The following is a 20,151-nucleotide window of genomic DNA, read 5'->3' as shown; positions in this document are numbered from 1 at the left end:
AGCGAGGCAAGGCCATTGATTCTCTCCATCTTTCGCGCTCTCTCTCTCTCTCTCTCTCTCTCTCTCTATGTCTCTCTCCGTTTCCTAGGTTGAAATCCACTTGGTCTGGGGCTGTCATGGGTTTGAAGGCTGAAGCTGATGACTCGTGAGGTTGGGATCAGTTCAGCACGTCAGCAGCCGCAGCCGCAGCCGCAACCTAATGGTAGGTATGGGCGCCTCTTCACTCTTACACCCAGCTGGTCGGACGAAGCTTTGTGGCTTTAGGTCTCGGGGTTGGCGTTTGCCTGGGTAACTGCACCATAAAATTCTTGCATTGTCATCGGGTTGGAGCTGAAGCGGCCGAGAGGCCTAAGGGAAACAATCGGCGTGGTTCAATTTGCGTCTAGACCTCGAAGGGGAAGAAAACGACCGACGCGGGGCGGCAGCTAATTACTTGCCACGAGTAGATTGGCTTGGTGTTGGTTTGCGTTTCCTTTTTTTGCATATCGGCAGAATGAGATCTTCGCAGGCGCATCCCAAAGGTTGAAGACATGAAGAAGCAAGCAACAAACCAGTGACCACGAACGCAGACTTTGCTTGGTGTATCTGGTGCATCTGGTACATGGGAGAGCCAAGATTCTAGTCGGGTGAGGCGTGAGAGAAGCAGCCAAAGAGCCCAAAAAAAGAATCAAACGGAGGAGAGCAGGGAATGTGGCCTGGGGAAGATTAAGTGGCTTTTCTGTTTAAGCCCGATATGGAGTTATGGGGTCTTGAAGCGAAGGGCGGCGTAGGCGGGGACAACCCTCGAATCCCGCACCTGCCTCCTGCGACACTGGACACAATGGATGAGGAAAGGGCACTTGCCTCAGGCAGTGTAGGTACGAAGTACGGAGTAGACGTACCTTTGGTAAGGCAAGAGTCTGGAAGCCACAGGGGTTGCCAAGTCGCGCACCTGCACCTGCACTTGCACTTCACCTGCACTTACACCAAACCTAAGTGACCGGCGCGGCTGCACCTAGCCACGTCGCACTTTCCAGGAAAACACCACGATAATTTTTCTCTGGCATACTACCTAAGGTACAGAGTGATGCGCTCGGAGAAATGTGCATTGGCTGCTTGGCTCCATCATCTTATTGTGCATAAGGTTACTGGCGCTAGCCATGCACGCTGCTGCACGCTGCACTCTGCAAGGGCGACAGCACGCGGTTGGGGTTCAGCCGGAGAGAAGCTACCGCGGAACACCTGAGAAATAGCGTCCACGCCTTCTCCCTTGCCCATGGAAATGCACGTTTTCTTCTGAGGTACTTCGTAGGAAGTACACCATCGTGAGGGCATGAGGTGATGACGTCCATTCGGGAAGTTGGAGGGAGGCAGGGTGGCCCCTCGCTGGCTTCCTCGCCAAACTCACTTGGACACGAAGCCGCGACTATTGAATCTTAATCCTCGAACTTATCGTACAATTTGGGAAGGGAAGAATGATGAACGATGAGGCAGGCACGTCTGAGGCAAGCCACCTCATAGTACACCTTCCAATGCCAGTGACGTCCTGCCATCATCCTCGTCCCTCTTTCCCGGGTTTTCAACCTTGGGCGGGAGACCACTGACAAAGGCGGAGGAAGAGGAAAGAACGACTGTCCCTACCCTCCACTGCTACGAATACACGTGCTTGCCGGCCGGACGACGGTGCGCACCTTCCGCTGCCCTTCCATGAGGGGGGGTGGCAGGGTGGCGGCCCAAATCATCGGTTTCAACACGTTTTGGGGGCAGATGCGGTTGTTTGTTCGCGCCTTCCACCTATACTACCGGTCCTGCCTTCCAACTTCTTGCCTCCAGTGCACTTACCCCGCCATTGAACATCACCACGAGGCTTCGCTCCGGTCTTCGTGGCGGATAAGCAGCCTTAGGTTTTCAGCTTCTCACCGACTTGTGTCCCCGTGCCTCTTCTTTTTTCCATAATCATCATCACCGCCTGTTTGCCTCGAGTTTGTCGCCATGTGAGGTGCCGTCTCATTACGGATGCGTCTCTCATAAATACCATGAGCAAGCAACAACAGCCACACCACGTCAGGCCCAGCTGAGATAACCCTTTCTTTCTTTTTTCACACAGCTTGTTCCACCAAACCACGAAAACACAAATGGAGCATTGATAGATCTCAAACATTGGCTTCACATTGGCACTCGGCTGCATCGTGACAGACGCCCCCAAAGGCTCACATCTCGTACGACGCGCTGCCTACCGTACGCCGACACCCTCATTGCATTTCTGCACTTGGTCGTTCTTGTCTTCATCCCACGGCACTTCAACTTCCGAGTCATCGCTTTCCTTGCAGGCTGCAGCCGTCGCGTCCCGGATGCAACTCTGCAAACCAACCTAGGGCGCATAAAGAGCAATTTTGCACACAGACTAATTAGTCAGTCATCATTCGTCGGATGTTTTCTTCATCCCAAGGTCTGTTCGTCACAGTACGGATACTCCCTTCTGCGTCGTCCCATCTCACATGGCCATCCCTTTGCTTGGCTGCAGTCACTTCAGTAGTCTCCCGTAGTCTCATGTCGGGAACCACGGCCCATCACATTGATCACACACTTTCTCTACGTGCCCTCAGGTTTGGTTTCTTTTTTCCACCATGTGTGTTTGTACTTACTAATTCGCGCAAGCGTGACGCCAATGTAAGGTACCAACGGCACTCATCCCCCCTTGACACAAACAAACTTCCCATCAACCATTTATCTTTGTCTTTATTCTCACCATCAGCCGTTTCCCTCAGACTCGGAGAAGAACTGAGAGGCTATCTTAGTCGGAACATGATCGAGTGGCCCTGTTTAGGCAGTTCGCTCGGGTACACTGACAGATTGAAAATGCGGCTACCCAGCTTGGGCAGACTACGAATGAGGCCTGCCTCTTTTCGGCCAATATTCCGAAGCCACGCCGATTCAGCGTCCGGTGAAGCTTCCAAAGTGCCGGCAGTCGCGCCATTTCCGCCGTCTTTACCACCCTGGCGGAGAGGCTGATACAGCGACCACAGCGACCACTGTCGTGTCTTCCATAATCAATGAAGGACTTTTTTCGCGACTTCACGCAGGTCCAGCAAATTCATGGCAACGGCCATTTTGCAACTCCGATCAACATTTTGTCCGCCCCTTTTCTTCTCACCCTGGTCTCCGTTCATTTCGAGGGTCCCTTCTTGATGCTTCGTAGATCGGCAAGTCGCCGTCAGTTTGGAGGCACTCAATCTCATCAGCTTTATCCCAAGGACCTTCAGAAGGCCAAGATGTCGCAAGGTGTTCCGACTTCATTCGCGAACATGACGGCGCGTAACCTGGCAGTGCCTCGAGCGTTTCAGTTCGCTTGACATTGTCGGCCATCTCTCAAGTGACAAGATGGATCATTTACCCTGGTCCCGAATTCTCGGGATTGGCTTTGATCTCATGGGGCCACGTCGAGAACTGCCGCACGTCGCATCCCACATGGCAAGTTGCGGCTCACGAGGCTTCAAACCTTTACAAAATGTGTACGGAACGGCACCGGCGGTGAGGCGTTCTTCTACTCGAGCCATCTCAAAAGCCATTCCAGCTGGATGTGTTTCAGATCTACAGAGCGGTCTGCCAAGCCATCTTCTGGTCATAGCCACGCTTTGCAGGTGCCAAAAATCGTGGCCAAGGAGGATGCCGTCGCCGCCACCACATCCGTGTGTTTTCTCTTGTTGTCTTTTTTTATCTTCTGCGAGCCGGTCCCCGAGCGCCTATTGTTTACCACGTCGATCATAACGCCACACTCGGTGGCGTCGTAGCTCTCTTCTATCTCGGATCTCAGAAGCCTCGAACCAATCGTTCAGGGTCGACCGTCTCTCCCGTGCGGCTCTTAACGCCTCACTCCTTCATCTCAAGTTGGGACGAGAATTTGATGCTAGTTCATCTTGATTTTCCTGTACCACGTTGTTGCTCCACTCAACGCCCCTGACTTCTCAGCTCGTCACAGCAACAAGTCTACGACTCAACTCCGAACCGCTACGGAGACCCTTACTTGAAAGGGTTATTACGGAGTACTAGATACGCTATTTCATCAGCTCCATTACTTTGTTCTTATTCATCCTGCGATCAACCAGTCAAGCACGGTTCTCAGGTGGTGCCAAACCACTTAAGCATGAATTACATTCTGTTGCCCCCGCAGAAAGTGCCGCAGTGGATTCACGAGTCAGGGATGGTCTGCGACGGGGGCGAACCCTTCTTGCAGACAACACCTAAGAATACGAGTAGCTGAACGTTAGCGGCCTCGGCAATGTGACGCCGTGACCAGTCTCCACCATGAAGATGAAAAAAGATTGAGGCGTCTGAAGTTTGCCGGTCGGTATTCACCACGCTCAATTTCCTCTCCCGCATCTTCGACATCACTGTAATCAGACGACCAATCAACATCCGCCACCTCAACTTTAGGTCGTGATATTGGTGGACTGCGTACGATCTGTGTGTATTGAGACCACTCATCGCGACTGAGGCCGGGAATGCTCGCACGCCTTGGTCTGGTAGGGCTTGTGGCCACCTGTGCCTCAGGGGCCTATGTGCAATGGCAGGGCTGTGGTGGTCATTCAAGCAAGACAGATGTCTTCGTTCCCCAGAGTCTGCGAGCCACTTTGGAGCCGTCAGACGATGGGCGCCAGAACCAGCTGACACTCCAGGTCGGGAGATGGATGGAAGAAGCGGAATGCCAGGATCTGGCTCGAAGGATGCCCTATGCAACACTGGAATTCGAAATGCTAGGCCGTTCTGCTGCGTATCAAACCACAACCAAGACAACATGTGAAAAGCTCAACTTTTCCAAGAATTGGCGCTCGTCACTGGTCAACCCCTTCAGCCTTCATTTGTCTATTTCGGAAGATATCGGCCATCTGCCACCGTTGTCAACGTTCCATACGACTTTGCACCTCGAGGGAAATGACTCGGAGGAGATCAGCTGTCATCAAGCAAATATCACTCCAGCACTAAGTTCAACCGTCACCGCAATCGTCACTTACTCGACATGGACCATCTTTATCTTTGTGCTCCTTGTCGGTATTTTACGCTCTACCTACAGCACACCGATTGCGCTAGACGATGAGGATGGCGAAGAGCAACGCTCGATACGGACTGTCCTACCGAACGTAGGGGATTGTCTCCAGTACCTTCAGTTCATCTTCTTGACCGGCGGGCTCAGTTTGCGGTATCCTGGATTCTACCAGCCGGTAGTCAGTCACCTCAACTTGTTTTCCCTCTTTGTCAACGGCCCAGTCACCCACGGCGTGGTGTATGACAGGGTCGAAGACGGCATCTACGTATTGAATGGCACATACGGCGGCACGTATGGCCTGGAACTCATGACCCAGATCGCAGGTGCACCAATGACCATGGACACTTGGTTGAACATGGTCGTTCTCATGTTCATCATCGCCTTTGGTGTCGCTTTGGTCCTTGAGGTCGTCTGGTTTATGAAGCGAAGTCATGACTTTGACAGCGAGTTTTCACGGTCGGCCGGCGGCATGAGATACACGGCTAGTCGTGTCTTGCGTGGTATCTTGTCGTATTTCATGTTTTCACTTGCAGCTTTGTCTTTCTATCAGCTCGATAACGCCTCGATCCTTCCCGCATACCATACATCAATGGCTGTCGCACTAATTCTTGCCATGATGGCCGCTTTTATTTGGCTTATCCGCAAAATTCCTACGCGCAGCCTAGGCGTCCTAGTTTTCGACAGCACTAAGCGTTATCGACAACTCCGTGCCGTGGACGATGCCCGCCGCCGGGATGGAACTTTCATTTTTGTCTTATTCGCCCTCACGTTTGTCCGCGGCGCCGCCGTTGGTGGCCTGCAGATTTCCGGGCCGGCTCAGTTGGCCGTCCTCGGTGCCTGCGAGCTCGTGCTCTTGGCTAGCATCGCCGGGTTTCAAGCATACTCGACTTTCTCCATTGGCAGCATTGCGGCGACCATTCGGCTTTGCAGCCTGATTTTCCTGGTTGCATTCCTACCCGGACTTGCGACACCGATCAGCGTCAAGAGTGCTATCGGATATCTACTTCTAGCTGTTCATGGCGGCATGCTACTACTTGGCTTCTTCGTTCCTACTCTCTGTGAGCTATCGAAACTTGTCAAGGGCTGGTGGACAGCACCGCGACCAGAGGTAAAACTTAGAATTCCATGTATTTAATAACTTTTCTAACACATGTTCTATAGATTTATGGCCTCCGCCAGCTCCGTCGACGCGAGGTGTCAAGAACCAATCTCGCTTCCATGTATACGTCCAGCATGCCAGACACATCGTATCCTGAGCCGAACGCTGTTGAATCACCCAACGCGGGCTATCTCCGGCCGACATATCGGTCGGATAGTCCCAGCACTATGCACCTAGCCTCTTCGACTACCTCTAGTCGATACTTCCGGCCACCGCGGTCCAGTGCGTCTATCTCGTCAGTCGAGAACCCACGCAGTCTCGGCTCCTCCTTGTACACTACCTCTACGCCTTCAAGAACGACATCGACTTCTACCACATTTATAGACAAGCACTCTGTTCAGCGATCCGAGTCAATCATGTCCCCCAGCCGGCTATCAGAGTCAACCGAGGAGGATTCCAGTTCGACATCCCAGAGATCACCCACAAGGCCCAGCGATGGGCCTCTCGGGCCACGTTGGAATGACTATTCCTTCCGTGAAGCAGATCTCTACTACAACGTACCTCGCCCGCCACCAGTAGAGCGGGCGTCGGAGGAGTTGCCCAGGCCACCGGCTCCGCGACCCTCCTTCCGGTCTTCGTCCGGGCTATGGGCAAGGGTAACTGGCCAATCTGGCACGGGGGAGCAGGGGTTTCAGGTTGTCCGACCTCGACCGGCCTCGGAACAGGGCTTCGTAGTTGTTCGACCCAACAGGCCAAGTAATCTCAGCAACGGTGCTCCAGGAGCTGCGCCCAGTGCGTTGCAGTGACTTGATTATCAACTCGATCACGAAGATTTTCCCGTCAATGTCAACAGTTAAATATTGCGACCTGTTTCGTATCATTGTAAATATAAAAGTTAATAGCATAATGCGGCGTTGGGGTGCATTGGTTTTCGGGCTGTCTGGCAATTCAATCGACTACTTGACTGAATCAAACTGTTCAAAACTTTTCAAAATTTTGACACACTTTTCCGCGGGATCGAAAGTACGAAGAAAGTCTAAACCCCCTTACACAAGCTTGACCATGGCATTCATCCCATCTTTACTTCCCTTTATTTCCCACCGATAGGCAGTTGCCTAATCCGATCCAGTGGGTCCCGTGGGGCGTCATGTGATTGGTCAGGACTAACTCATCCAAAACGACGACAACATGCCCTATATCGAGTCGATATTGAGCTACATATCAACAACATTTCGGGAGCTACCTTAGGTCAGATTCCTAACATCAGAATTATCACGTCAAATATATCATTATGAGAAAATTCAAGGAGGCCTGGTGCCTATGATTGCACGTGAGCTGACTACAACGGCTGCCTGAAGACCACAGAAATGGGATCCCGACTTTTCTATATCAAAGCTCTCCTGCGTCCGTACTACTAAGAAGACGAAAACTTCATAATACTTATTCTCTATTCTTCTCGACCTAAGGAGTGCCAAATACAAGAGAACCTTTGTACATTTGCTTCCCTGTGTACGCATCCCCAATATCCTTTGCCCCCCTCTTCGCGTCACCAACTTTGGTCGCCGTCACCAACACTTCAAGAACATACAACGGCAAACAGAAATGTCGTCCTCCACGCACCTCATCCCCGCCACCCCAAATACAGCATCCTTCCTAGCCGAGGCGCGCGCAGGCTTCACCGCAGACTTGGCCTCTCCACCGTCAACCGCCAGAGAACGACAGGAACTCTTGGCCTCGATCCAGGGTTTCGCGTTTCAATTTCTCAAAGCCGCCGCTCACGCCTCCCACTCCCATCTCGAAGTCGCTCAGACGGACGACAGTCCAAGAGGGGAGCGAGATGAGAGAGATAGTCATGCGGTAGAAGCAAACATGGATCCAGAAGCAGAGACAGACGATCTCGCCCGGCAAGGTCTCAATGTCCTATGGGGAATGTTCACGTCCACGGCGCAGGTAATCGACGCAGCCGACGCGTTTCACGATCGTCTCGTAGGTTTGCTGGCGTGGACGAGGGAGTTTGACGGGGCTTATAGACGGCTTCATGGTATCGTCGGGGGTATTGCTGGTGGTGGTGGTTGGGGGTCGTATGGATTCGGGCAGAGTCTACAGCTCGCGTGGGAGCAGCTCGTCACAGCAGACTTGCCGAGCGCGGCGGCGACGCGGAAAAGTCGGGATCTTGCGGCGTTTTCTGCGAGGGCGTTGGCGAGGGGGTTGTGTGGAGGGTCTGTTGCTGGGACTGCGTTTTGGGTTTTTGAGAGGGCTTTGGGGGGAAACGGGGATGGAGATGATGTTGTGTCGAGGGAGTTGATACCTGCAGTTGGAGTATGGTTGGAGCACGCGTCACATGCCCTCCTCGCGCGTTGCTGTCCTTCTCCCGCGGCAGCTGGGCTTGATCCTACCACTACCGCGGCAATGGATCCGATCTCGCGGGCCGACGGTCCTTCAACGGACCAAGTCACCGCAGAAACCCAGCGCGACGAGTTCAGCATGTCCAACTGGCTGCGCTGGCGACGCCGTCTCCAGGAGCTGAGTCACGATACCGATGCCGATGTGGCGAGGTTGGCGAAGAAAGGGTTCATGAGTATGATTTTCTGTGGGAGGGATTTGGGGGTTGAGGTGGATGGGGAGGCGAGGTTTGCGGAGAGGTTGCAGGGCGTTATGTATCGGGAGCTTGTGAGAAGTGGGAAGGGGGTCATGGAGGGGGAGGAAGTTGAGATTGAGGTGGATTGGGTTGACTGAGGTTTCTGGGTTTTTGGGTTTGAGGAGGGATGTAAGAGAGCGAATTGTGATGGTGGTCGGTTGTTGAACGAGTGTACTTTGGTGCTCTTGTGTGAATGTTGACTTATTGTATGTGCCCTGGTACCTTGACCTGATCATGACAAATGTCCCGTTTGGGGGATAAATCTTGTTACTTGATCATTGAAATTCATAATGATCATACTAAGAACCAACGCAAACAGTTGCTTACAGTAGTTATCAAATTCCCGGTTGTAGATGGTATACCAATACAACAAGCTTGATAGATGCGGACGGTTCATTGAGTTTGCTGCAAAAATAAGATGTTTTCTTGTCCAGATATCCCTGTGATCATAGTCTTGGAAGATGACATTGCTTTGACAAAATCAAGGCCACCGATAGACAGGTACAACTCTGAAAACCGGTATTTAGACACTTTTGTAGTATGGTCGAATAAACATTTCGAGCAACAAAGCTCTTCCAGCATTCTGGGGAAGCAAATGGTTTATCAAGGTGTGTGAAACAGCAATTGTCCGATGCTTTACTCAAGGCCGCTAGTTAGCATAATACTCCATCGCGCCCGTCTATAAGAGGTCACTGTTAAATTCACCAAGTGTTGTCGATGAAATTAGCCATGTTGATATCCAAGAAAAAAATGAGAAATCATCGACGCGTAGAAAAAGGTCATGTTCATAGCACATTACTATAAGTAGGTACACATTATACATTTAGAGTTTTAGTGGCGCTTGAGCGACCTTGACCTTGCGCGAGGCATTATTCTTAGCAAGTTAGCTGCTCTTGCACATGCGTCCATCGTTATCCACAGTCCAAGCCTCGCTACCGACAGCGGCCACGTTATACAGCAGACCCTTGGGGTCGTACTTGTTCTTGATGCCCAGCAGAGCCTCGTAGTTTACGCCGTAAAACGTCTCCTGCCAATCCTCCTGCTGGAAATCGGCCTCGTTGATGTACGCGCCCGCGCCCGGGGTAGCCGCCTCGATGACGGGCTGCACGACCTCGGTCATGCGCGTCTGCTCGGCCACCATGTCCTCGAAGGGCACCTCGAAGCTCCAGGGCAGGGTCAGGGAGACCTGGACGATGGAGTCGCGCCACTGGGGCAGGACGGCGTTGAACTTGGCGCTCTCGTCGGCGCCGTCGTGGCCAAAGTGCGAGACGTTGAGGCCGACGCCGATGTAGGTGACGCCCAGCTCGACCAGCTGCCGCGCGGTGGGGCCGAAGTCGGGGAGGACGGCGCGGGGCAGGAGACGGCCGCCGAAGAGCTGGGTGCCGACTTGGATGTTGCCGGAGGGTAAGGGGCCCCAGTAGTTGTTGTAGTGGTCGCGGTAGCTGTCGAAGGAGGTGAGGTTTGGCTGGAGGGTGATGTTGAGCTGGGCGAGGGAGTCGGTGAAGGGCTGGAGGATCTGTTCGACCTCGGCCTGGGTCTTGTTGTAGGCCGTCATGGCCGGGGACTGGAGGAAGCCCGGGCCGAAGAAGTAGATGATCATGACGCCCGAGTCGACGATGGCCGGGAGAGCGGCGTGGAAGGCGTCAATGACTTGGTACAGCGTCTCGTTGTCGGCGACGGTGACGGCGAACTTGGCACCGCTGACGGGGGCGTCGGGGTGGGCGCGGGTGGTGATGGAGGTGACGACGCCGTAGTTGCCGCCGCCGCCTCCGCTCAGGGCCCAGTACAGGTCTTCATTCTCTGCTCTCGAGGCCGTGAGGAGCTCTCCCGTCGGGGTGACGACCTCGAAGGAGAGGGTGTTGTCGGCGGCCAGGCCGTAGATGGTGCTAAGAGCAGAGTGGCCGCCGGCTTGAACATAGCCTCCAGCAATGCCAACGGTAGGACACTCTCCCGTAACGACGGCAAGCCCAGCTTCGTTGGCGGCGGCGATGGCCTCGAAGCCTTGCACGCCCGCGCCAGCCTTGAGGGCCTTGCCGGCGTAATGCTCATCATCCCAGTCCACGATCTCGGTTCCCTTCAGGTAGTGGGTCCAGATGGCCAGGGCACCGGCACCGGTCGACCGGCCGTTGTAGTCGTGACCCGTGTTCCGGATGATGAAACGCACATTCTTTTCATCCGCGAACTTGAGCGCGGCCTGGACGTCCGCGGGCCCAGAGGCGTTCACTGCGTAGCTGACATAGTTACCCAAGGTGCAAGGGACGTCTTGCGCCGTGAAAGGGTCGCAGCTGGCGTTGGCGAACAGGGGGGCCATAACCGAGGAGGAGGACTCCATGCTGCGAAGTTGGACGCGAGTCATTAGTCCTTGTCCATGATATCTCTCACACGCGCGGGACGCGGGTTTGGGTCACGCAACTCCTCAAAGAGGGAGGTGTGACTGCAAGCTGAATTTGAGCCGGAGGGAGGAAGAAAGCAAGCGAGAACGACTACGAGGTAGAAGAGACAGAGCGAGAATGGCAAACTCACTGGACTTCCGAATAGAGCCACGCCTCCTGAAGACGAGCGCACTCAGTCGCGTTGTAAGCATCGCCGTGACATGCGCTTCCCAGCGGGACGGTAGCGACCAGACGTCCCCCGACGGTCTCGTTGAGCTGCGCCCAGGTGTTCGCAGAGGGCCATCCCGCGTCTCCGGGCAGATACTTGCACGAAGGCGCCGTCGTCGACGAGTTTGTCGAGGAGCTGCCCAGGCCCGAGCACCTGGTGGCGACGGAAGCGCTTCCGCCGGCCAGGACCAAGGAAGCGAGGATCGAGACGCGCATCTTGGCAATGGGGGTAAGGTTATTTCGAGAGAGGAACGTGCTTTCTCTAGGCTAGGCTCTTAGCTTCCTCGCAGATCGCTGCACAGTCCGAGCAGTAAAAACTCAGAAAAGGAGGCGGAGGAAGGAGGATGTCGCGAGAGCGAAAAGGCGGAGAGGGGGTGAGAGGGGGCCAAAAGAGACACAAACCACTTTGGAAAAGTTTCACACGAGGCAGATGCTCTGATATTGTATATGCGACGCTGCCCAAAGTGGACTCTTTCTTCCCTTTGCTAAATTGCCTCAATCTGTATTGCCGTCTTGTCCACCGGGCAAAGATACAAGAGGGCGCAATATTCCCACTCAATGACCAGCACTTTCTGCGCGGTTTTGCACAATTCTGGACATGATCTCCGGGGGTTCGTCGGGGTAAACCGCTGCGCCCCCCGCAAGCCGGTGCCGTCTGCCGTTGGTCGGCTCATTTTTGCTGACGATTCGTACCTTGCATCCTCAATATGCAGGCGGGCCAGTCGTTGGAACCAACAACAAATTGCGGGCATACGCAGTAAAGCCGGGCACCATGGATACCATATAGTACTCCGTAAGAAGTGGGAAATCTCTGTCCCTCGGTCCGCCTAATCCTCGGTAAACCAGTCAAATGGAGAAATCCAAAAGCCGTGTTTCCGCTGCGAACCCTTGAACCAACGGTGTAAAACCGCACTTCTTCATCTTGGCGGTGGGAACCGCGCGCGGGGGGTGGTTTATGGTATTGAAGTGAACGGGCAAGGGTCGCGGCGCGGGGGACCCACATCCGGGGGTGGTCCGGCCTCCCGATTTGCCTCGCCGGGCTCGCCGCATCTCGGCACCCCTGCCCGCGCTTGACTCGTGAACGCCTGGGCGGGACGGACCTGGGTCATCCGCGAAACCTTAATCTCGAAGGACTGGGGTTTCTACAGGTTGAAAGCCCTCTGTAAAGATCAGATATCACAAAAGGCGGCCCTGTCGTTCATTTCGTTTTTTATGCCCTGCCGGTGCTTGTGAACCCCAGCTTCCTAGGGTGATTATTTTTTCTTCCCTCCCTCTCTGGTCGTATCGTCGTACGTGCAATGGATAGTAGGGCGGGAACACGGGCTTTCTTGGGGAACCGATTTAATCGATCATCGATCAGATGTTCCGTCCACTTGCCTAGGCCTTGAGCGGGCCAGGAAAAGCGAGGCGAAAGTTTGAAAATAGATGAGCGTGAGGGATACGAGCAGTGTCTTGGATGGTGTGTTTTGCATAGTCTCGCATCATTGCGAGGGTCTCACAGACACAAGATCTTGGGGGAGCCTGAACTTCTGGTGGCGGATGACAAACAGGGAGGAGAGATGGCCACCTCCCAGGCCCCCTCGAGAGTCGAGACACAGATCCAGGCAAGGTGTGATTTGTGCTGTCTGGCTCTATGACTGAGACATAACGCGCGCCGTTCGGCGAGCTCTTTGGAATTTGAAGCCTGATCTCCAGGAACAAAGCCATAGTCCAACAAGCCATCGCCGACGCTAAACTATGTCACACCCTGCCATAACGTCAGTACTCAGGACTTGTCGTCCCCGCATGGTGGCCACGAGCTTAAGCTCCTGCCTTCGCCGACTAGTGACTACGCATGCGGCAAACGCGCACGCAGATTGCACCGTCGAAACGACGCTGCTGCATCCTTCCCGCCCGGCTGGGTGTTCCCTTTGATCTTCGTAGGCGCCGCGCCGGTGAGCCTAGCGTATCCTTACAAAGTAAGGTACGAGATAGAGACAAGAGAAGGGGAGCTGGGGGGAAACTGGGTATTCGTCAATTACCGCCCCGGCACATGTGGAGAATTTGGAAAGCCCGAATCTCTTCAGCAAGCCACTCGCGCAATTTCGACGCCTCACACATGCAGTGCCGCAGCCGCAACGAAATGTGATGCAGCAAGGGTCTGCCACACCACTGGGTTCGGAGACGGGCTTTTATGAGTACGTGGAGAAAGAAGAAGGGCAAGCAGCAAAAAATGGACTTTACCTTCTCTTACTAGTGCGAGTATACCTGGTGTGAGCTGTCCTATACTTGTCTTTAAGGTCAGCGGTCCCAGATTTTGATAATTCGTCGTCCCCCGTCCTCCTTTCTACTGGGCTGTTTCCTTGCCGTCGTCAACCGAACTTCCCGGATCCAATCATGACTGGCTGGACGTACAATACGCCTGATGATGTACCGACCGATGGACCACGAATAACGGCAGTTTGCCTGACTTTTACCATCATTGCGCTCTTGTTGGTGTGTTTGCGGTGGTATGTTCGGACGACGCTGGTCAAGGCTGTTGGCTACGGTATGTGGGATCGGACTTGAAGGATGCCAGGCAGGGGTCTATCGCGCAGGGCAAAGACTAACAAAGCGAATCTCTAGATGACTGGGTGATCGTCGTCTCCTGGGTAAGTCAACATCAAAGTCTCGATCCCTTTTTGACAGTTTCTTTGAATCCTGACGAAAGCTTTTAGCTCGGGGCTTGCGGCTACACAGTCTGCAGTGTAATACGTAGGAATCCCTCTTTTGTTGAGCTAGTTACAGACTCAAATCTGACCGAAGTGTAGAGACAAAATGGGGCTTGGGAATCACCAGACTTGAGGACATGCCTCCGCAAAATGTGCTTCCCTTTGGCAAAGTAAGAAGACGTACAAGCCGTGGAATCTACTCAACATTTGCTAATTGTCATTCCGATAGCTTCAATTCATTGGCGGTCCATTGTAAGTATCTTCCAAACTACCCTTGCAGCGTACAACGTGAACTACAAATAAGTACGGACTCAGCTGACAATGCACCATCAGCTACGTCCTCGGCATCTGGGGCTTCAAGATGAGCCTGCTGTTCTCCTATCTGCGATTCTTCCCGGCCGGCGGCTACAAGATTGGCACCATCATCGTAGCGGTAGCTTGTACGATGGGACACATTGCCTTCATGTGCGTCTTCATCTTCCTGTGCACACCGGTACGTCTTTCTCAACATCTCCCCCTTCTGCCGAGGCCATGTGTCGACTAACACAGGGCAACGCGCGACCAGATTGAGAAGCAGTACGATCCATCGATCCCGGCAAACGAAGGCCACTGCGTAGACGCAATCACATTCTACCTAACTTTCTCATCCTTGACCATCGTATTTGACGTCATCATGTAAGTCCCAGATTCATCATCCACGCGTTGTATACACGTGCCTCCCGAGCCATTGTCGCTGATGACAGACTGCGAAAACACAGAATGTTCCTCCCCTTCCCCGTAATCCTCAAATCCCAAATCCAAAAACGCAAAAAGATCGTCCTCCTCGCACTCTTCATCCTCGGCATCTTCGTCACAATAATCCAAGCCATCCGAATCCAAACCATAAAAAACCTCGTAAACTACCTCGACTCGGCGAAATCGATCCAGTGGTCCGTCGTCGAGACCTGCATCGGCATCATCATCTCGTGCGTCCCGACGCTGGCGCCCATGGTGAAATACTTTGCCGAGCGGAGCCGCAACGCGGGCAGCACCACCGGCGGCGGCGGCGGCGCCTCGAGACCAAAGAGTTCAAAGTATGCGCTGCAGACGTGGGGGACGAGGAGGAGCGGGATGCAGCCGCTGGGCACGGGGATCGATAACCGGGACGCGGACGGGACGTCTGTGAGTGGCGGGAGTTTGACGACGAAGCCGGAGGATAGTACGGAGAACATACTCGATCCGGGCGGCGTTGTGTCCAAGGGGAGGACGCTGCATGCCGCGACGCCGAGTGAGCCCGAGTCGTGGACAGATTCGACGGATAAGGAGAGGAAGCAGGATGTTTGAGGACAGCATGTGAGGGAGGAGGACTGGAGGGAGATCACAGGGCATTTTTTCACATGATACCATTTTGAATTTCAAGGTGTTCAGAGCGAACTAGCAAGCGTGTTTTCTCGCATTATTCAAGTACCATAAAGAAATCAAAGGTAACATAAAACTTTTTGCAAAAAATGGTTCTCAATGACCCAGACGTCCTTTGCAAGCTCTCAGGTTTCGACGCGTTTCGTTTGCCTCATTCCTCATGATTTGGGCATGGCAGGCAACGCTATCAAACCATACCATCAGAAAGGAATAAAGCATGCCAGTTCCACTTATGCCCCGGTCACAAGCGACCCCTTGATCCGCATACGGGGAACAGGCCTTGATCTGTTCCGTTGCAACCATATCGCGATCCTCCACGATCGCAGGCGGAGACACGTATCGCAGGTGGCATATGCCATTGACCACCCGTACCTTGGTATACCCAAAGATTCAACTCCTTGCTTTGTGAAATATTGTACCGAGAAAATAAAGTCAATCTGATACACCTATAAGCTGGGGAGTCTTCAACTTCCCATCATTTAGGTAGATAGATTAAAGCCTACTGATGATAGACAGGTACTATCGCGGAAAGAATGTAGTTGGGATTAACCAACATGCTTAACAACAACTCCTCAAGAGCGACCACAGAGTACCAAAGCTTGGAATATTTTCTTCTTCAGAGCTTACTAAGATAGATTCAAACTAGGTAACACAGTAAAGATCCGCAGAAACTCAGAAAGTTGATTTATCAAGAGTCTTCTCTCCTTCTATGCCTCATTCAGATGAAAATGACTTACCAAAGCATCACTTTGAAAAGTTCACTATAGCATCGCATACTCTGTTTTTCACCTACTCCATGATGCTCTGTCACCACAAGCCTGCTCGGTGCTCTCGTTATGTCCCGTCACTGCAATCAATCACATCATCAGAGCTGCAAAACTTCTACCATGGACGGTCTGTGACATGAGCAAGATATGAGTAAAGACTTACGTCCATATGTCCGCATTACTGCACCAAACTTGGCTAATGAAGAAGATAATACGGGTGAAGTCTTCCGGTACACAATTGTCAATATCCTACTGAGCAACATCTCGACATCGAGTATGAGGGCCTATGCGGTACCATTCTTGAAAGCCTAGTGCTTGATTACATGTCATGATGTAGAGTCTCTCTTAGTAAGGTAGACAGGTCGCAGCTTATACCATCTTACCTTAGTCTCTCACATGTCTTCTGCAGCCGAGCAGAACAAACACTGAATCCACTAACACGAGCTGAGTCTAGCTAGCTGCTACACTTATCGCAAAGCTATGACCTGCGCGGTTATTACTTAGAGTTTACTTTAGCGCGGATAATGCAACCGTGTACGTCAGAAATTCTGCCAATGTTGTTTGTCCAGATGACCATCTGATTTCCACAGCTGCCAGGGTTCGTTCCTTCATCTGTTTTCCACAGGCCGTAGACACACGTTCGAGAGGATGAAGGATCGGGAGAGATGGATTAAAGTCAATTCGTATGCGTGGCTAACTCCCGCAAAGTAAACAATCATTCGTAAATGTTGTCCAACAAAATAAGCAGAGTCGTGTATATATAGAACGCCTGCATTCCATTCTGGAAAATAGTTTCATAAGACCATGAGCGCGTACATCAACACCAAAGACAACAAAGATCAAATGAATATCAAAACACCCCATGATAGACCGTTACCAAAAGGCTCATTAAATGAGGAATGTTGTCGCACAGCTTCGCACATATGCCAATGCCATTGAACGCAACAAAGGTATGGTGAGAAAGATGGAAGGGTCAAAGAAGCCAAAATAATCAGGATGGTCGTTGGGAAACTCCCCCCCGCCCCGGTAGGTGCAGACATTTCGAAGCTTCGTCATAATCCACCTAAACAATACCATTCGGGCGGCGGCCACGGGTTGATTCGATGCTGTCTCTCCTCATGGACGTGACCGAGAAACGTCTCGAAATGGCATTGTCAATCTCCACGTGGTCCACGTCGATGTGCTTCTTGGGCACCCAGATGACCTGGATTAGTCCGATGACGGCGAAGAGGGCACAGCTAAACCAGGCGGCAGCAGAACCAGCGAAACTGTAAATGATTCCCACGAGAGGCGGGGAGACAGTTCTCGCCAGACAGGCACCGGACATGGCTACGCCATTGACCTTTCCGAGGGCTTGCGAAGTGGGCGTCGCGTTCTTGATCAGGATCAGGGTAACGGGGCCAATGATGATGCCGTAGAAACTCTGCATGATGAGGGAGAACCAGATCCCAGCCTCGGTGAGGCTTTCAGGTAGGGCGGACAAGAAGGGCAGCAGCAAATACGCAGTTGGGTATACGATAATCATGGAAATGAAGGAGCCCCAAACACCGACGCGTTCTACAAAGATGGGGAAAATAAGACCCTGGATGAGCAGTCCAAGGACACCGTTGATGGCCAGATACACACCGACATCGTGGAGGGAGTATCCCAGACCGCCCCGGAAATCGAGTTGTCCGCGCGGATGCTTCTTGTCGGAAGGGTCGTCGAGCAGATACGTGGGCAATAGAGTACCGGCGGCCATCTGGTGGTACGAGAAGATGATGAAGGCAATGATAAGCATGACGACGGTCTTGTTGAACGTCTTGACCTTCTTCTGCCCCGTCGCCTGGGCACGCGAGTTCAGGAGGTGTTGGCGCAGGTCTTCAGGGATGACCTTGATTGAGTGTACCGTTCCAAAGGACGATCTCCTGAGGTCAAAGTCGTGCTCGAATGGCAAAGGCAAGCTCGATTCAGCGAAGCGCGGTCGCGAATGGCTAGTGGAAATGGAACGTCGCGGGTTGAAGGTCCGGATGGGTGCGCGGCGCAGGGGCGTGGTCTCATCGACGGCGTCATCATCGTCCACGGCGACGCTATTGCGACCGTTGTGGAGGTCATCGTCCTCCTCGAATTCGAGAGTCTCCTCCAAAAAGAAAGCACCCTGCAAGACGGCCAGGGAGATTGCTGCCATGGACACGAGATTCGGAAGCAAGTAGGGATTCCGGCCGAAAATGCCATCCTCAGAGAAGACCGAAGGGTAGTAGACGGCGGGTTGGGCGAGGAAACCGCCCATGGCAGAGCCAATAATGCCGCCCAGTGTCCATACGAAGGGTTGGACGGCGTAGGCCTTGGCTGTTTCCCCAACAAAAAAAAATCAGTACGCTGTCGTTCGCCGCAATTTGCGCCGATAATTACACCGGCATAGAGAGAGAGAGAAAGAGGGAGACTCACGCTCATGGTCGGGATTTTTGACCATTTCTGCCACCATGGTCTGCATGACGGAAACGTTGCCGTTGAGAGCGCCACCAACAAAACGGGCAAGTAGGGCAACCCAATACGTCTTTGCGAAACCAAAAATCAGACTCGAGATGGCGACACCGACGAGACCAAATAGCACGACTGGTTTGCGACCAATGCGATCGGACAGGGTTCCCCATCCCATTGAGGTGATGGCCTCGGCGACGGCGTAGGCGGAGATCAAAAGACCTGCGTAGAAACCGGCGTCTTCCTCCATGCCGAGATCCTTGACCATCTTATAGGTGTAGGCCAAGATAGAATTGAAGGCGATGGGCTCGGAGAATCGACATATCGCTATATGTTTGTGACGCGCGCGTTAGCCCACAGTCGCAGTGTGTTCCATTGAATGGCACTGGACAGCGCTGATAAGAAGAAGAGATTCCTTATCTGAGTTTGTCGAGAATGAGACGGAGGGGAAAGTTGGAAGAGAGAGGATGGGGATGGGCGTACCGAGAACGGCCAGTTGGCGCGTAGGAAATGCTTTGGGGTCTTTTCGTTTTGATGGAGCCATGGTGTGGTATCGTAGGTATCGTGAGAGTCTCCTTTGTCTGGATGTCTTGGTGTTTCTCCTACACTTCTCAGAGGTTGGAATGTTGGAGAGAGTAAGGTACGCAGAGTAAGGTTATGGGAGGAAAAGAAGAAAGAGGATCGGGATGACGATTTTGGCACCATGTAAATTACTGCGGGGTCGTGGAGAGAGGTTGGGGCCTTCCTTGGGGTGGGCTCTTGGCCTTTACAAGCTTGGGGGGCAGCTCAAGCCGCAAATCGCAGGGCAATGGGGAAGTAATGGCCTGGGGAGTGATAAATGGGGGGCAATGGAGGCAATGGGGGAGGCTTGGGAAAGGCAAGTAATTCCCGTCCGCTGCTCCGTACATAATACGCAGTAACGCAGGCAGGTGGATGACAGTAGTGACTTGCCTTAGCAGCAGCAGCAACAATTGCAGCAAGCACAGCGGGCAAGAAATAACGGCATTGGCGGCCCGCGACACCGCCCCACCAAAACGCATGCACCTCACCGCCTGACCGGTTCATGATCGGCGCTTGACCGTTGGCCACACACGTGCAAGCAGCAAGAAGCATCTCATCATCCTTACAGTAACAAGATCCTAACACACGCAGTACGAATACTTATCCCCTTCTTTGCCTCCCCACGTTCATCATCCCGATATCCATGCATGAGGTGTCGTCATGTTGGTGAAGCCTTGGAGATCCATCCGGCACGGCCACGTACAGTTAGTTGTCCTCAGTGGATAGGTATTTATTGTCCAAACCTCAGAACTTGGGGTAAGTAAACATTGAGTTTCCTTTGAGACCCCCGACCCAGAGAGCAAGACATGGCGGATTCGGAACTTAATCTGGGGAACTTGACTCAGGTCAGTGCACCCCGTAGTCTTATCCGTAGTGTAACCGTCGCACTTGGCGGTTATTGAAATACCTGCCGCT

General features: G+C 53.1%; 5 protein-coding genes across 5 annotated transcripts; 3 read left to right on the top strand and 2 right to left on the bottom strand.

Annotated features, from left to right (window-relative positions):
* Window positions 1-4,481: 4,481 nt before the first annotated feature.
* On the top strand, window positions 4,482-6,928 carry CABS01_02282 (uncharacterized protein; the record flags this gene model as incomplete). The annotated part of the gene is made up of 2 exons (XM_060535660.1): window positions 4,482-6,131; window positions 6,185-6,928. 2 exons carry the CDS (start codon window positions 4,482-4,484, stop codon window positions 6,926-6,928), a joined length of 2,394 nt encoding a protein of 797 aa, XP_060395965.1.
* A 796-nt stretch (window positions 6,929-7,724) lies between these two features.
* Window positions 7,725-8,858, top strand: CABS01_02281 (uncharacterized protein; the record flags this gene model as incomplete). The annotated part of the gene is made up of 1 exon (XM_060535659.1): window positions 7,725-8,858. One exon carries the CDS (start codon window positions 7,725-7,727, stop codon window positions 8,856-8,858), a length of 1,134 nt encoding a protein of 377 aa, XP_060395964.1.
* A 785-nt stretch (window positions 8,859-9,643) lies between these two features.
* On the bottom strand, window positions 9,644-11,576 carry CABS01_02280 (FAD binding domain-containing protein; the record flags this gene model as incomplete). Its single annotated transcript, XM_060535658.1, has 2 exons — window positions 9,644-11,093; window positions 11,284-11,576. The coding sequence occupies 2 exons, from the start codon at window positions 11,574-11,576 to the stop codon at window positions 9,644-9,646; spliced, it is 1,743 nt and encodes a 580-aa protein (XP_060395963.1).
* Window positions 11,577-13,736: 2,160 nt separating this feature from the next.
* Window positions 13,737-15,373, top strand: CABS01_02279 (uncharacterized protein; the record flags this gene model as incomplete). Its single annotated transcript, XM_060535657.1, has 8 exons — window positions 13,737-13,887; window positions 13,965-13,990; window positions 14,057-14,093; window positions 14,150-14,220; window positions 14,280-14,302; window positions 14,384-14,543; window positions 14,616-14,725; window positions 14,809-15,373. 8 exons carry the CDS (start codon window positions 13,737-13,739, stop codon window positions 15,371-15,373), a joined length of 1,143 nt encoding a protein of 380 aa, XP_060395962.1.
* Window positions 15,374-17,278: 1,905 nt separating this feature from the next.
* CABS01_02278 (major facilitator superfamily transporter) lies at window positions 17,279-19,219 on the bottom strand (the record flags this gene model as incomplete). The annotated part of the gene is made up of 3 exons (XM_060535656.1): window positions 17,279-18,543; window positions 18,643-19,002; window positions 19,159-19,219. The coding sequence occupies 3 exons, from the start codon at window positions 19,217-19,219 to the stop codon at window positions 17,279-17,281; spliced, it is 1,686 nt and encodes a 561-aa protein (XP_060395961.1).
* Window positions 19,220-20,151: the final 932 nt, after the last annotated feature.

The sequence above is a fragment of the Colletotrichum abscissum genome (genome assembly GCF_030869225.1).
Source record: "Colletotrichum abscissum strain IMI 504890 chromosome Unknown Scaffold_4.1, whole genome shotgun sequence".
In the NCBI taxonomy this organism is placed as follows: domain Eukaryota; kingdom Fungi; phylum Ascomycota; class Sordariomycetes; order Glomerellales; family Glomerellaceae; genus Colletotrichum; species Colletotrichum abscissum.
This window is presented reverse-complemented; position numbering and strand designations above follow the sequence as displayed.